This window comes from Oryzias latipes, chromosome 22 (genome assembly GCF_053564925.1).
Source record: "Oryzias latipes strain Hd-rR chromosome 22, Olatipes_Hd-rR_3.1".
NCBI lineage: Eukaryota > Metazoa > Chordata > Actinopteri > Beloniformes > Adrianichthyidae > Oryzias > Oryzias latipes.
In genome coordinates, this window is record NC_136258.1 from 633,951 (window position 1) to 651,214 (window position 17,264).

At 43.0% G+C, this 17,264-nt stretch overlaps 1 protein-coding gene across 5 annotated transcripts in view; it reads left to right on the forward strand.

The window, feature by feature from the left end:
* Positions 1-17,264, forward strand: part of sobpa (sine oculis binding protein homolog (Drosophila) a) — a 121,140-nt gene that overhangs the window by 24,540 nt on the left and 79,336 nt on the right. For all 5 annotated transcript variants that reach the window (XM_078940520.1, XM_078940521.1, XM_078940518.1 and 2 more), the window contains exon 2: positions 3,297-3,417. In XM_078940520.1, the coding sequence (XP_078796646.1) occupies positions 3,297-3,417 (121 nt within the window). The remainder of the gene's footprint in view (positions 1-3,296; positions 3,418-17,264) is intronic.

Below are 17,264 nucleotides of genomic sequence, written 5' to 3' on the forward strand. Positions count from 1 at the left end.
CTTCCATACAGCATCTCCTTGTGCAAAGTGCGCTGAATGGTTGATCGATGCACAGTGACACTATCTGCAGCCAGATCACGTTGTAGGTCTTTAGAGCTGTTCTGTGGGTTGAGTTTGATTGCTCTCACCATCCTTCGCCTCTGCCTATCTGAGGTTTTTCTGGGCCGGCCACTCTGGGCTTTTGCTTGAACTGTGCCTGTTGTCTTCCATTTTCTCACTATATTCCTCACAGTGGAAATTGACAGCTGAAATCTCTTAGCAAGCTTTTTGTATCCTTTACCTAAACTATGATGTTGAACAATCTTTGTTTTCAGGTCATCTGACAGCTATTTTGAGGTCCCCATGTTGACATTCTTCAGAGAAGATGCAAAGAGGAGAAAAACTTGCTCTCTGCCTTTTTAATTACCTCTTCTCATGATTGGCTTTACATGTGTATGTAGGTCAAGGGTCAATGAGCTTATAAAACAAATTTTGTGTTCCAGTAATTATTGCTAAAGGTAGTCAAATCAATAAAACAACAGGGGTGCCCAAATTTACGCACCAGCCTATTTTTATTTACAGGTAAGTAATTATTGCACAGTTTCTTTAAATACAATAAACTTCTTTTTACGTCTCAAATATCCCTGTGTTCATCTGCTATATAATCTATTGAACTGAAATTAATGATCCGAACATCCAATGATTTATGAAAAAAAATCTTGAAAATGATCAGGGGTGCCCAAACTTTCTCATACCACTGTATGCCATGCTGCCCCCATTGCACGGTTTACAGCAGTGCATAAAATATGACAGTCCCTGCTTTCTGTTTTTGTAATAAAACGCCTCATCTGTTAATACTTCTTGTGTAGTTTTTGAATTATCAATACATAAACAATGTTATGTACTAATAGTTCATAATACTATGTTTATAGAACAGTATTTTAGTCTTAAAAATACTATATATATATACATTAAAAAAAAAAAAAAACTCTAACAGAGGCCTGGGAGCTTGAGGGTCCTGCAATATCTTAGCTGTTCATAGCACTGCACTTTTCTGGACTGAGAGGTCTGAGGTCTTTCCAGGTATCTGTTGTAGCCACTCCTCCAGCTTGAGGGTTACTGCCAGCAGTGCTCCAATTACCACAGGCACCACTGTCACCTTCACTTTTCAGGCTTTTTCCAGGTCTTCTCTGAGTCCCTGGTATTTCTCCAGTTTCTCATGTTCCTTCTTCATGATGTTCCCATCGCTTGGCACTGCCACAACGGCTTTCCTCTGTTCTTTATCTCTTGAGCTTGATGTATTCATGCATGTTGGATGTTTCATCCTGGATAGTCCTGGATAGTGACTTCCACGCTCACTCAGTCCTCCTTCCTTGCGGCTAGCATACAGTCTCAGGGTGCTGGATTTGGGATGGAACCCTCCATGCATGGTGAGGAGCTTTTGTGTCTTAACATCCGTGGTCTGTATCTCTTCCTTTGGGCATCTCATCATTCCTGCAGGGTATCTGATAACTGGCAGTGCGTAGCTGTTTATTCCCCAGGTCTTCTCGCCATTGAGCTGGCTTCTCAGGACTTGCCTTACTTGTTTAGTCTTTCCGTGTTGCCTGCTCCAGGTTGCCATTTGCCTGCGGAATTCCAAGGTACTTGTAACTGTCCTCAATGTCTGTAATTGTTCCTTCTGTGAGTGAGATCCCTCCGATGTGGACTACCTTGCCTCTCTTTGTCACCATCCGGCTACATTTCTCAAGCCCGAATGACACCCTAATGTCAGTACTGTAGATCCTGGTGGTGTGGGTCAGGGAGCCAATGTCACGCTCGCTCTAAGCATATAGCTTGATGTCATCCATGTAGAGGAGGTGACTGATGTTGGCCCCATTTCTGAGCTGGTATCCATTGCCAGTCTTGTTGATTATTTGGCTTAGGGGGTTCAGACCTATGCAACACCTTGGTATAGCCCACATTTGATGGACACTTGTGCAAGTGGCTTGCCATTGGCTTCAAGGGTGGTTTACCACAGCTTTATCGGGTTTCCTATGAAGGCTCTGAAAGTCCCGTTGATGTTGTACAGCTCCAAGCATTCAGTGATCCATGTGTGTTGGATTGAGTCATAGGCTTTCTTGTAATCAATCCAGGCTGTGCACAGGTTGGTGTGTCGTGACCTGCAGTCTCGAGCGACTATTCTGTCAACCAGGAGTTGGTGTTTGGCTCCTCTGGAATCTCTACCAATGTCCTTCTGTGTGTTACTCATGTATTGATCCGTGTGCCTGCTTCAGGTATGAGCATCTGGCTGTATCTCTTAGGTACTTGCTTTCTCATTGTACCTCTTTTAGCCTCTGTTAGCTGACTCGCATCCCTCCAAGCTGCCTTGATTTTGGGCTCTAACCATTGCTTCCATGGTGGGTATTGTTTTCTCCAATGGTTGCTCTTATAGCCAAGCATCTCAAGGATCAATGCTGCTGAAGTGTATAGCAGTTAATTGTTTTTTTGTGATTGTTGTGGTAGGAATTGACCTCAATACTTCATTCACAGTTTCCAGGAGAGTTTCAGGTGGTACATCACTTAACCGTTGCAGCTGGTGTCGGAATGAATGAGAAGGTGTGTCCAAACCTTTGGTCTGTACTGTGTATGTATGTATATGTATATATATATATATATATATACATCTATATATCTATATAGATATAAATAGATATATCTATCTATAGATAGATATATCTATAGACAGATATATATATATCTACACACAATATTTAGCTCTATTGTGGTATGAAAATATTTTGTGGGATTCTTCCAATAACATGTTCCCTCTTTGATGATGGAGCATGCATCAGTTCATTGGCTTGGTTGTTATCATGTCCTCCTTTTATGTTTTACTGCACCTTTTAACCATCACCCTTTTTACAATCTTTTATGCTGCTTTTGTACAACTTTCTACAATAAAATCTTTTATTGCCCTGGTTACGTGAGCTTATTAGCTCAGATAGTTTCATTCTGCTTCGTCGGGACAGGATTCCACTTAGAGTATTTTGTAGTACTAAAACTGAAGAAGTTTTCGTGTTTTATCTGAAAAGGGCATTTTAGTTTATTTTTGTTGATGGAGTTAAGGCTGTTTGAGAGGTCCAATATGGGTGACTAAACACAGAGCTGCTGCTTCTATAACCAGAAACCTTTTGTCTTGCTCCAAATAACAGCTTTATAGAATATAATACACACGTTTTATTGAGATTTAAGGATTACATCTTAAGATTTGAACATTTTGTCGTAAACGTGTGAAAAGCTCTGTTGCGAGTTTCACCTGTTTTCTGCTTGTGCTTCAGAACTTTGCAGAAAATACTATGAATGAGTTGCTGGGCTGGTACGGCTACGACAAGGTGGAGCTAAGAGAATCGGACAACCTGGAGATAGGAGAGACGCCGCAACACACCTCCATCCTAAAAGGTAAACAGCTTAAACATATGTCTCTTCTCGCTTTGGTATGAACACAAAAAATAAAGTTATTGTTATCAGCACTCTGACATATTTTCCCAACCCAACACTCCCGTCTTTGTAGATGTTTCAGAATAAAGCAGTTTTGGGAGGGTAGTTTCTAGGAGGAGGTGTCTAGAAGAATAAAGTGCTGCAAAAATTAGAGCAATAAAAGCTTTCTATAGAGTTTCAAAGAGGATTCACAGTAGTCTGAGGAGGTGCTTTCATGTCTGAACCTTTCACTGCCCACTGACCCTCTTGATAAACACTCTCCTGCCATTTTATTAGGAATATGTTGCTAATACTGGGTTAGACCCTCCTAAGCCTTCAGAACTGCCTTAATCATTGGTGGTATAAAGTCAAACAAGGTACTGGAAACATTTGTTAGAGTTTGGTCCATATTGACATAAGAGCAGCACGTAGTTGCTGCAAATTTGTCGGCTGCACATCCATGACGTTGATCTCCCATTCCACCACATCCCTAAAGGTGCTTTATTGAGTTCTGGTTACTGTGGAGGCCATTTGAGTTCAGTGAACTCTTGTTTCTGAACATGGTAATTCATGTTCAAGAAACCAGTCTGAGATGATTCCAGCTTTATGGTGTGTTATCCTGCTAGAAATAACCTTCAGAAAGAAGATGGGTACACTGTGGTTATTAAGGGGTGGACATGATCAGCAACAACAGTAAGGTAAGTTTTGGTGTTGTAACCAACCAATTGGTACTAAGGGCCCAAAGTGTGCCAAGAGAATATCACCCACACCATTGCACCATCACAGTTGATACCAGGCAGGATGGATCCATGCTTTCTTGTTGCTTACGCCACATTCTGACCCCACCATCCAATTGTCACAGCAAAAATCGAGAATCATCAGACCATGTTTGTGGACATTCTACCCTGGGACAGACTGGCGACCTGTCCAGGTTGTCCCCTGCCTTCGCCCACAAGTGGCCTGGATAGGCTCCGGCAGCCCCGTGACCCCGAAAGGGAAAAACGGAATAGAAAATGAATGAATGAATGTATCAGACCATGCAATGTTTTTCCAATCTTCTGTTTGTCCAATTTTAGTAAGCCTGTGTGAATTATAGCCTCAGTTTCTTGTTCTTAGCTGACAGGAGTGGCATCTGGTGTGGTATTATGCTGTTGTAGCTGAAAGCTGAAAATGCTGAAGTTGATAACAGCTGAGAGATGAAAATGCTGAAGTTGATAACTAAACAAGAAGGCTAAAGCTGATTGCTAGACAAAATATTAGCTCAACTCCAAATTAGACTAAAAAACCTCAGTAGATGTCATATGAGCCAAAATAGCTAGAGTGTTGCTAAAATACTAGCTAAGCTCTAAATTAACTCCCAAAAACCTATATGCTAAATTAGCTTGTGAAATGGGAAAACCCCAAGTGTCCAATTTATTCATGTAATTCTTTAAAGACCACTTGATGGAACACCTAAGGTAGCACGAGTTGAACTTTAGTGGCTGACTATCTGTACAGGATGCTTTGTTCTTTAACAAACAACATTTTCATTTCTCTTGTTAACACAAAGAATGTCATCCTGCCAGTTTCTCTTGTTAAAACTGGACCACTATCCTTTCATAACAGAATCTTTCACTTAGCCAATCACTGGGTCTTTCTCTTGTGCTTAATTGGTAGTTTCCTGTGGAATTTCTGCCACTGATCTCAATGTTTTCTCATAACCTCCATCGATACATGCTGTTCTGAATGTTGGTGAGCACAACCATGGCTCCCACTCTTGCAATTTAAACTGCACTGTCTGTGTAATTGACGTAAGTGTCTCTGAGTCCATTTCTTGTGAGCAGGTGAGCAAAACGTTTCCATGTCAAATGGCATCCTTGAGAGGCCATCTGCATCTCTGTTAACTTTATACTTTATACTAACTTTATAGTTTATGGAAAAGTTAAAATCAGCCATCTCTGCGATCCATCTTTGCGCTGTAGCATTTAGCTTTGCTGTGGTTAACACATAAGTTAAGATGTTGTTATCCGTATTTACCACAAATGATGGTGCAGAGTATAGATACTCCCTGAACCTGTCACAAATTGCCCATTTCATTGCTAGAAACTAACTTCCCAGAATGCACGTTGTAATTTTTTTTCTGGAGCAGTTAGCGTTCTTTAACCATAACCGATGACAACCAGTTTTCCCTGCTGCCTTTTAATACTCCACCAAGACCTTCCTGAGAGGCGTCGCAGTGCAATATAAATGGCTTCTCAAAATCTGGGTATCCTAGCAAAGGGGGACAAACCAGGTGATCAATTAGTTCACACATCTTGATGTTGCCTGGACCAAATTGATTGGTGTTGGTACTCGATGGTAACTGATCTGCTTTGTTCCATTTCTCCTTTTTCTGGCTTGAGATCACTCGTTTAACCTCACTGGATGTTTTCCTGTTAACTGTTATCAAATTATACAGTGGCTTTGCGATCCTTGAGAAGTTTGTAATGTAAGGGCAATAATATGACAAAAAGCCCAGTATTCTTCTCAGGTCGCCCACAGTCTGTGGTTCACGGTATTTAAGAGCTAGCACAGGTGCAATTTCAGCTGGATCCATGCAATAACCATCTTGGTTACGATCTTTCCTAGAAACTTCACTCGAACTCTAAATACTTCACATTTGGTTGGCTTTAACTTAACGCCATCTGCCTGATAGTGACGCAGCACCTCTCTTACCTCATTCAGATGATCTTCAAATGATTTACCGTAAATTCCGGACTACAAAGCACACCCGATTACAAGCCGCACCCACCCATTTTCACGTGTTTAATTAGTTTTATGCATACACAAGCCGCGTCAGAGTACAAGCCGCGCAAATGTTAGGCGATATTGTCATCCTGACCAATCACGGACAGTATCCCAGAGTGAGTGCAATTCATTAGCACATTGTGGGTGGTGCCAGCTTTGCCTCTGGCTCATGTATTTGAGTGTACCGACATCTGTCAAACAGCATGGAGCTATATTCTGTTCACAAGTTCCTCAGTTATGGTGTTTTTATTTCATTTTTTTTTTACTTATTGACAATCTAGGTATCATACATAAAATTACAAACAGTAACCATATAATCAATATTACATCCCTCAGTTATGATGAGGAAATTTACATCCGCGATTCCACATTTCCCATGAGTCTTAGGGGCTAAAGGCGGGGCCAATGCCCGGCTCGCCATACTGCTGTACGTGTTTAAGAATGAATATAAGCAGTGCATGGAGGGGTGAACGGGTACAGCTTCTCCTTCCGCTTGTGTCGCGGCAGCGTTATTGGAGTAACAGGGCTGGTTAAAAAACACACCGGTAAAATACAGCAGCGGCGACTGAAAAGCGCGCGCCTCAGCGTGATACGCGCGCCTCAGTGCGGCGCGTGCGTCAGAATTCAGAAGCCTCTGCACTCCGCGGACGCCTCTGCGCTCCGCTCCCGCCCCGCGCGCTCCTTGTCTCCCCTTCCTATCTACTCCGACACCTCTGGCCAGGGCGGCTTCAGGGAGGAGCACTTCGTCCCCGTTGCGCCGGTGGATGGAGCAAATCGTTTCTGTGCAGAGCAATCGGACTTAATACTGTACGTTTTGTGTATGAGGGGCGGGTGCGTTGTTACGTGTGGGAGCCTTCAGACTGCCATCGGCCCCGCAGCTCAATCAGCAGGAGAAGATGTCTCCAGCTCACACGGAGGCTGTGAGTTTTTCAAAGCAAAATTCCGCTTTTACGGTTTCCTTAGAAACCGTAAATGGAGTGTAAATTCACTCAATGCGCTGTTCTCTCCGTCACGCAGCAAACCGGCTTTTCCAAACCCGTTGGTGACGGTGGACTTTTTTACGCTGCTTTTAACGATTGCTTTTAACTTGAAAGCTTCATCATATTGTAACGGCGATCTGGTGCACGTTGGGTCTAATGGCACCAAAGGATTCTGGGATGCGGCCGGGCATGCGTGTTTCATTTTGTTGAACCATGACTGAAGTGTCTAAGACCTGAAGTCAACTCCATGCTGTTTGGCTGCTTAGAGGTGTGTTGAATATAAATGCCTTGTGCTTGGTGTTAGACAAAGAATTCAAACTTTTCACTGAGTTCGAAAGTACGTACATGGCTGCCGCTAATTAAATCCATAAATTAGCCGCGTCACTGAATAAGCCGCAGGGCTGTAAGCGCAGGAAAAAAGTAGCGGCTTGTAGTCCGGAAATTACGGTACTATGAACCAAATTATTATCTAGATATGGCTGGCATGATTCATTCCTTAGCCCTAAAAGGCATTCTTCCATATTCCACTGGAACTCTGCTGGTGCTGAGGATAGACCAAAGGGGATCCTAACCCACTCATATAATCCCAAACATGTAATAAAGGCTGTGAGTGGTCTAATAATATCCTATATTTAGTCAATATAGTTAAATATCTGACTCTGAAAGAGTCAGTAACTGTAGTTACATGTGCAAAAAGTCTTTAAGCAGATCAAAAATCGGATTAAAATTGAATTGTTTACATGGCCCCCCTTTTGATTGGGATAAATCATTTGGACATGTGCAGAACTATCAAATTACTGGAAACGGCCGTAAAAAGAAGAAACAGCGAGTTCCGTTGTAAACAAACAAAGCTGCGGCATAGAGCAAGATTATCTTCTTAATGTGCTTTTATTGGTTAAATGCTATAAAGCACGTGTCAAACTCTGGCCCGCCAAAATGGCCCGCAGTGTAAATATTAATGGCCCGTGAGATCATATCAAATGTGCATTAGAGCTGGCCCTCGGTATATACTGTACCGCTAATACTACAAATCCCACAATGCTTTGCTAGTATGTTGGCACACAGTCGAAGCGCTCCTTTTGTCTGTTGATAGTCAGTGACAGCCATGCTCACGTCACATTGGACAAATTAATATCCCCCTCCACAAAAATGGCCAAACGAAAGATGAACAGGAGCCTTCAAGACAACGTGGGAGGCAGATCATTTGTTCATGAATATAAAAGACAGACCTGTTTGTCATGTGTGCGGAGCTGACGTGGCTGTAATGAAAGAATATAACACTGATTTTATTATTCCTTATAATAGTAGTAATTTACCTTTTTTTTGTTTTCTCTCTTGCTTGTACATTTCATTCATTTATTTCAATGCGGCAGTGTCACAGCCCCCCACCCCCCACCCAGCCTTGGGTGAGAGAGGCTGCACCCCATAATAGGGTTTCGAATTGACCATATTGACTCTGTCTACTTTTTTCTTCTGGTCGTTTCTCTGCACTACATATGTAATGGGTCTTACTTTCCTCACAACCGTAGCTGGTCCTGACCATTTAGGCGCAAGCTAAGATGAGAAGTTTTCTGATGCTTTAGATATTGGATGACACCGTACTCAGACCAAGTTTCCCTGTAGAACCTGTACACCTCTCCTACGAGCATTATAATACCGGGCTTGTCTGGTCTGTCACACCCCTACTCTCTTTCGCACTTGTTGGTTCACTTCTGTTTGTCTTTCAATAAGTTTGTAATGGGGTTGGTGTGGGGAAGGCGAAACGCCTATCAGACGTTCAAGTGGCCCTTTCAGACATCTTCCCAACATCATTGAGCTGGAGACCGGCTAGAGGTTTCATGTTGGGCTGTGTTAATGGCAAATCTGAACTCTCTGATCCACAGGTCCCAGTTTTTATGCTCAGAACCAACGGAAGACGCAATGATGGTTTTTATAGTCTATCAGTGAGATTTGCTTGAGGATGGTAACTGGTAGTGAACCGCTTTTACTGTATTCATGGTCAACTTTGATCATTTTGTTTTTTTCCCTTTTTTGCCAATTATTATCCTCTAAGTTTCATTTTCATTAAGTGTCAGTTTCATTTTCATTCAGCAATATGGCATTCAACCCTGCCTTTCCTTCTGGAAATACGGCTCCTTCCAGTTAGTGACCCACAATCGAAATGAATTGTACACATGCACCCCGATCGGATCAACAATCTGCATAACCCACCTATCTTGATCAGCAGGAAATTTTGATCTAATTAAGTCTGATCGGGTTACAGTATTCCGAACGGTGTGTTCGCATTTCTATTCTTGTTTTTTTGTTTTTGTTTTTTTTAACTTGTCCTGTCCAACAGCTGGGCAAATAGATGAGGGCTGAAGGCCTCTTGTTTTGGACATATTTTACTTTAACAACAGGGGTTATAAATCTTCTGACAAACCAGAGGTATGTCTGAATAAAACCCTTTTGGAATCGAGACCAAACTTTATTAATTTTAATCGTATTTGAAAATCTTTTGTGTTGGACCGGACGGAAAAGGAAAAAGGAGGAAAGAAGAGAGAGAGATGTCAGAAAGGGGGGGATAGAAGGATGATTATAGAAGGGGGGGGGGGGTAAAAACATGAAGCAGCCTAAAGCAACAAGTTTCTGGATGGTTATACTCATTACGGTCAGGTTCAGATGTAATACAGGTCTATAAGGGCGGGGCCTGTCCACACACACTCTCAAATGTTATAAACATACCTGTTGGCTCCATAAATGTCCACATGTCAACATGTACACAACACGAATACTGTTCACACACGCATACTTATGCCCACAAACCAACTAGTGTGAAATATTTCATTCAATCACGCAAACAATTAGTGCAAAGGTGAGCTAACACCCGTGCTCAGGTGAGTGTTTATGTTCTTCTGAAATGGATGATGAAATGTGAAAAGAAGGAGGGAGAGTGCCCAGTCATCCCCCAACCAAGACCCCCGCCGCAGAGGCAGCCGCAGCCAGAACTCCCAAACACCCGCACAGCAGTAGATAGAGAACAACCGTCCCCCGGTAGATCACATCCGCCACCCCGGCCAGGGCCAGCAGGACCACTACGGGGGCCCCCAGATTCAGAGAGCACGGAGGCATGGGGGGACAGAGAGTGCAAGCTCCGGCCCAACCAGGAGAGCAGCCCCTCCACTGCGCCGGGAGAGCTCAACGCCTGGCCCCGCCCCAGAAGAGCACCCACAGCCCAAGACAAGCACCTTGTCACCACCCAGAAGTTCTGGGTATGCCCCCACCCCAACCCCAGGTACGAGCCAGGACCCCCCAAGGGAGACCCCCAGGCAGCCACCCACCCGGCCCATGGTTGGTCCAGGAGAGAGCAAGGCAGGAGGACACCCAGGGGAAGGGGGGTCCACAGGAAGTGTTGTAAACATGGCCCAACCAGGCTCGCTCACAATTGGAAGTTTGGGGAGGCCCAGTGCTCAAGGGCAGGGACCAGAACCCACACCACAGGTCCCTGTGGGGACACCCCCGGCTCAGATGGGATGTGATCCCCGGCTCTTGGCCTTCCCAGAAAGCTCAGGGATCACTCTCCCTGTGTGGGGAGAAGGCTGCCGGGCCCAGGAAGCCAGCACCCAGGAAACACCAAGGGCCAGGGCCAAGGGCCCAGTACCCCCTACCAGGGATGGGGTAGGGGACAGATGGGCAAAGGTCCCACCTTCCTTGCAAAATGCATGTGTGTGAGGGTGTGTGTGTGCATGTATGTGCGTTTGTATTGGAGTGTATATTTTGAGGGGTAAAGGGTGTGTGTAAGACGCATTTCTACTCTGATCAGGGTTTTATTCAGATGACTTTTGTCCATTTAACCGCAGCTATTGCTTCATTTGCCACAAACTTAACTGCACATCACTGGTCTGTAGTGAAGGCATTTAATATTAAGACTTGGTTCTCTTGGCATCTCCGGGTTAACAGAGTTGCAAATGCATTGGGTTTTTGTTATGGATAAATCATTTTGGATTTTTGAAGTGGTGATGCATAAGCTCATAGGCAATTTATCTAACATAACATAATATAAATACAGTTATTGAAAGCATACATGGTCTGTTTTAATAATATTACTCTGCTGTTGAAAAAGACTCGAAAGATTCAGGTTTCTGGTTTTCAGGTACCTCCCGACCTTTCTGGCGAGTAAATCAGCTACTCCCATCACAAGCACTTTATTGCATTGTTTACCCGTGTTAATACTGCAAATGACAAATGAAGGTTCACTCATTCATTTATTCATTCATTCATTATTCATTTATCCATTGTTTTGTTTTTTTGATTGATTGATTTGGTTTATTTCAAGGATTAATTGTGGACAATAAAATAAAATAAATCACACAGATTTATCAAGCTCAGTACAAAAATTAAATGCAAAGATAAAAAAGCAAACAAACAAAAGCAAAAACACACTTAAGTGATATTTAATGAATTAAATACAGTGATTATTAACTAAAGTCAAGCAGAGCTTTGTTTTTAGAAGTGAATTTATATAATCCCACCCCTACTGAATTTATTAATTTTATAGTTTTGCGTAATTTTCGTAATCCGGTTCTGATCAGATCAAGTTAAGATTTTTTTCAACTAACAAAATCAAGCGCTTAGTGATTGTTAATTATCCTCAGAAAACATTCTTTCCTGATTTCAGTAAACAGTAACATTAATCACACATCATGTAACAGATATTTAATATTCATTCATTATAATTAGAATACAATCCCATATTAATCCAGAAATCATTGCTAGACATTTTTTATTTATTTATTTAAGCTTTATTTAATAGGGACAGTGCATATTAATGAACATCTAGCAAACAATGATAGGCGTAAACATGCTGGATTATAGCAATGATGCTTATTTGCATCCATAGTCCCTAGGCAGGAAACATAAAACAGGACAAAACAAAAGACAGAGTCCCAGATACAATAACAACACAAAAAGGTGGTACATTATGAAAGTTAAAAGTCAGTGGTTACAGGACTGGTTTGCTTTCAGCCACTGCTTGAGCTGTGTTTTGAAGGTCTGTAATGTTTGACACTCCCTTATGTACAGTGGAAGACTGTTCTAGAGTTTACTGGCCTTTTACAGAAAGAGTGTTTTGTCCAAAGGCTGTTTTTCTGTATGGAACCTCACAGTCCCCTTGAGACGAGGCCCTAGTCCTGAGAGCGCTGTGAGCCTTTTTTTTTTTTAAAGTCAGACATGGGAGGTGGAGCAAGTCCATGTAACACCTTCTACATCAAACATGCGATTTTAAAATTTTTAAAATTCTCAAAGCTTAACAACTTGTACTTTTTCAAGATATTAAAAACATGGAATGACATTGGTTTTCTATCAAAGACCTTAGGTGATTTTTTATAAAGTGATTCTATGGTTTTGCTCGTATTTACACCCGTCAAGGACCAACATGTAATACAGTATTCAATATGTGATAGTATCATTGAATGCAAAAACATTCTAGCAGCTCCGAGTGTTATCAATGGTCGTTTTTGTTTAAAGTTATTCAAATTGAATTTTACTGTATTCGATATTTTTTTAATATGGCTCTTGAAGCTCAGAGTTGAATCAAGTGTCACACCAAGACACCAAACACTCACCTGAGCACTGGTGTTAGCTCACCTTTGCACTAACAGTTTGCATGACTGAATGACTGAAATATTTCACACTAGTTGGTTTTAAGGCATAAGTATGCGTGTGAACACTATCTGTTTTGTGTACATGTCGACAGGTGGACATTTTTGCAGCTAGCAGGTGTGTTTAATACATTTCAGTGTGTGTGTGGACAGGCTCCGCCCCTTTTTTTGTTTTGCTTTTTTGTTTTTTACTACATTTGAACCTTACCATAATGATTAACAACCAGTAAACTTGTTGCTTTATGCTGCTTCATGGTCTTATCCCCCCTTCCCCTCCTATTATCACCCTCCTACCCCCCCTCTCTCTAACGTCCCTCTCTCTTCTTCCCTTCTTTCCTTTTCCGTCCGGTCCAACACCAAAGATTTTCAGACATGATTGAAATTAATAAAGTTTGGCCTCAATTACAAAAGGGGTTTATTCAGACATACCTTTGGTTTGTCTGAAGACATACCTTTGGTTTGTCTGAAGATTAATAACCCCTCTTGTTAAAGTAAAATATGTCCAACACAAGAGGCCCTCAGCTCTCATCTGTCTGCCCAGCTGTTGGACAGGACAAGTTAAAAAAAAAAAAAGTGTCACACCAAGATACTTAAATTTAAATACAACTTCTAGTTCCCGTCCTTCCAAAAATATACCTGAATGCTTGATGTCCACTGGTTGCTTAGTGAACATCATACAAACAGTTTTAGTTGTATTTAACAGTAAGCAAGATTTAGAAAGCCATTTATTTACAGGAACCAGAGCTGAGGTAAGAATAGAGGCTGCTTCTTTAATATTTTTTGCGCTAGTGAAGATTACAGCATCATCAGCATACATTTGAAATTCAACATTACCACATGTGTTTGGCAGATCATTAATATACATAGAAAACAATAAAGGCCCAAGTATTGATCCCTGTGGTAGACCAACAGGGACATCTAAGAGATTTGATTTGACACTGTTAATACAAACACACTGTTTTCTGAATTCTAGATATGATTTTATCCACTGAATTGCGTCCATAGAAAAGTTAAAGTATCCCTTGTGCTATCTTAGATGATCCCACCCTTACACTGACGTGTCCTCCTTACCATGACAAAGGTGGATAAAGGTAGAAAGATTTCATGTAATCCATGGAAACCAGTGAAGATCACAAATCATTGACGAAAAAAGGTTCAGAGCACTGTCTAGTGGGTCTACATGACCCAACTCCCAACGTTGAAGTGCCTAGGATAGGATAGGTGACGCGGACCGGCTCGAGACCTGGTGGAAAATAAGATGATTTAATCCTGGGAAACTAAAACAAAAAACAAGCCAGCAGAATATCTTTTTTTTCCTCTTTTTCTTCTTTTTTGAGATAAATACACCGTCCCAGTGTCATTCCCCCCCCCCCCCCCCCCCCCCCCCCGAATTTTTTCCAAAGTAAACTCCGAACGTCCTGGAGAGCTGCAGCAGCGAGGAGGATCTGGACAGCCTGACAAGCTACATCGACGAGCAATACGAGCGTCTCGTCATGGGAAAAACCCCTCAGTCAGCCAAGCCAGCCGCCCCCACCAAGCGGAGCCGACCCGAAGAATCACCGGGAGCTTCTCCACCGAAGACGGAGTTCGAATCTAACGCGTGGGATATGCTTCTTAGCATTGATGCAAAACTATCCAGCTTCGACAGCCGTCTTTCCCTCCTGGAAGTTCTTCACCGGGAATTTCAAGAGATCAAGGATGCTCTAGAATTTTCCCAAAACAAGTGGAAACCCTGACCGCGGAGAATTCAGCGCTGAGGGAGTCGGTAAAGTCCATCACTGATGGAATGAGCCGACTCTCTGAAGAAAATAAGAAGATCAAGGAGTCCATTCTGGATCTTCAATCAAGATCCATGAGAGATAACCTGGTGGTCATGGGAATACCAGAAACGCCAGAAGAAAACGCAGAGGAAAAAAATTTAAAACTTTATTCAAACCCAGCTAAAGCTTCCAGAGGAAAAAGTTAAAACCATAAACTTTCACCGTGTGCATCGCATGGGAGCAGCGAGACCTGGGAACCGCAGGCCCAGACCCATTGTGGCCAAGTTTGTCCTTCACAAGGAGAAGGAAGAGGTGAGGCGCCGTGGCAGGGAGCTCCGGGGAACCGACTTCAGGATGGATGACCAGCTCCCCAAAGAAATCTTGGAGCGCCGAAGGATCCTGTTCCCCATCAGGAAGAAATTCCTGAATGAAGGGGCCCGCGCTGTCATCTCTGTGGACCGACTCTATGTGAATGGACAGCTCCACCGGGACCCAAACGTCACTCCCTGGCTCTACTAGATCAGATATGTATCCACACCCTTTACACTCTCTGCACAGGTGTCAGTTTATGCTTATATGTGACACACTGGGCATAACTCACGGGGCATAAAGGTTTTCACTTTAGGTAAAATCACCACCAGTCTCCTCAACAGCTTCAAACCTGTTTATGATAGGTTTGTTCTGTTTCTACCCTCCCTGTTTTCTTAGTTATCCCCCCCTCTGCACTCCTTTCCCTTTTTTCCTTTTTCACACACTATTCCCTCCCCCTCACCTAAGCTGCCACATAACTCAGCCACTCTACAATAGTACTGATCCGCACAACACACTCAGACACTCAGCATGTCCAGCATTACATCACATGCACTGTACATTACACATAAAGCCTCATAGCAACATCAAGCACACAATTATGTGTACATATATACTCATTTTTGCCTCCATCAATAACATACAGTTTCTAGCATTCACCTCAACAGCAGCATGTCCACCCTAAGGTTATGTCTATGAAGACTCTCATTCATCCAGGTTGGTTCCATTGTAGTAGTTTTTAGGGGATGTCATCTGGACTTGGTTTTAAAGTTGGAAGACGTTTCACCTCTTATCCAAGAAGCTTTGTCAATTCTGAAATAGCTGGTTTAAGCGCTGGTATATATGCGCTCATGGGGGAGGAGTCAAACCTGAAACTGGAGGTGTTGTCCACTTAGCCTACGTGGTTTCGGGTCGTTAATAGTCCTTTGTCCTCAGCTGGGGGTTGGGGAGTCAGTGACTCCCTCTCCAAATGGTCGTCTCTTTCAGCGGTTAACGACTCAGATGGAACTGGTTTGGTTTGTTTAGGTTTCAAAACACTGCCGTAGATGGATGGAAGAATAAACCTGAGACCACCATTCTTATTAAGAGAAGGTTTATCCTTCTTGACAAAGATGGCTTCTTTCACTCCTCGCTCAAACCATCCTTTCTCTCTGGCTAGAATTCGGACTTCACTGTCCTCGAAAGAGTGGTTAGTGGCCTTCAGGTGGAGATGTACTGCAGACTCATGTCCACTTGGGTTGGCTCTGCGATGTTGGTAAAGCCGCTTGTGTAGCGGTTGTTTGGTTTCTCCTATATACTGTTCATTGCAGTTCTCTTTGCAGTGGATAGAGTACACAACATTACTCTGTTTGTAGCTGGGAATTTTGTCCTTTGGATGAACCAGTTTCTGTCTGAGGGTATTGACTGGTTTGAGATGAACTGGGATGTTATGTTGTTTGAAAATCCTTTTAAGTTTTTCAGACAGGCCTGAGATATATGGAATTGAAATACTGTTCTGTTTTGTCTCTTGTTCCTTCTTGTCTTGTTTTCCTGTATGTTGGGATCTGGTGAATGCCCACTTGGGATATCCACAGGTTTGGAGGGCTTGGTGGATATGTTGCTCTTCCTTCTTCTTTCCGTCAGAGCTTGTGGGGACCTCATGGGCTCTGTGTTGTAATGTCCTGATGACGCCTAGTTTGTGCTGTAAAGGGTGGTTTGAGTCAAATAACAGGTACTGATCTGTGTGAGTAGGCTTTCTGTACACTTTAACCTGGAGCTGTCTGTCCTCTCCAATGATCACAGCACAGTCTAGAAAGGCTAGGGTGTTGTCCTTTGTGTCTTCCCTGGTGAACTTGATGTTCTTGTCTACTGCGTTGATATGATCTGTGAAAGTCTCCACTTCCTGGCTTTTGATCTTGACCCAAGTGTCGTCCACAGGGCGGCTGTGGTGCAGCGGTAGGACGGTCGACCCATGATCATAAGATTGCAGGTTCGATTCCCGCCTTGCACGCCCATGAGTCGAAGTGTCCTTGGGCAAGACACTGAACCCCACCTTGCCTCTGGTGGTAGGCAGGCGCCTGTGTTTGGCAGCGGAGCCGCCATCAGTGTGTGAATGTGTGAGTGAATGTGTGTGTGACTGGGTGAATGGGTCTGTGACTGTAAAGCGCTTTGTCCTTGTAGGAAGAAAGGCGCTATACAAGTATACGCCATTTACCATTTACATATCTGAACCAGTGGCTTGGAGTTGTACCTGGGAAGGAGTCCAGGGCTCTTCTCTCAACTTCTTCCATGTACAAATTGGCCACAATGGGTGAGATTGGAGAGCCCATGGCACAGCCGTGTCTCTGCCTGTAGAAGTTTCCCCTGAATTGGAAATATGTGGAGTTGAGGCACAC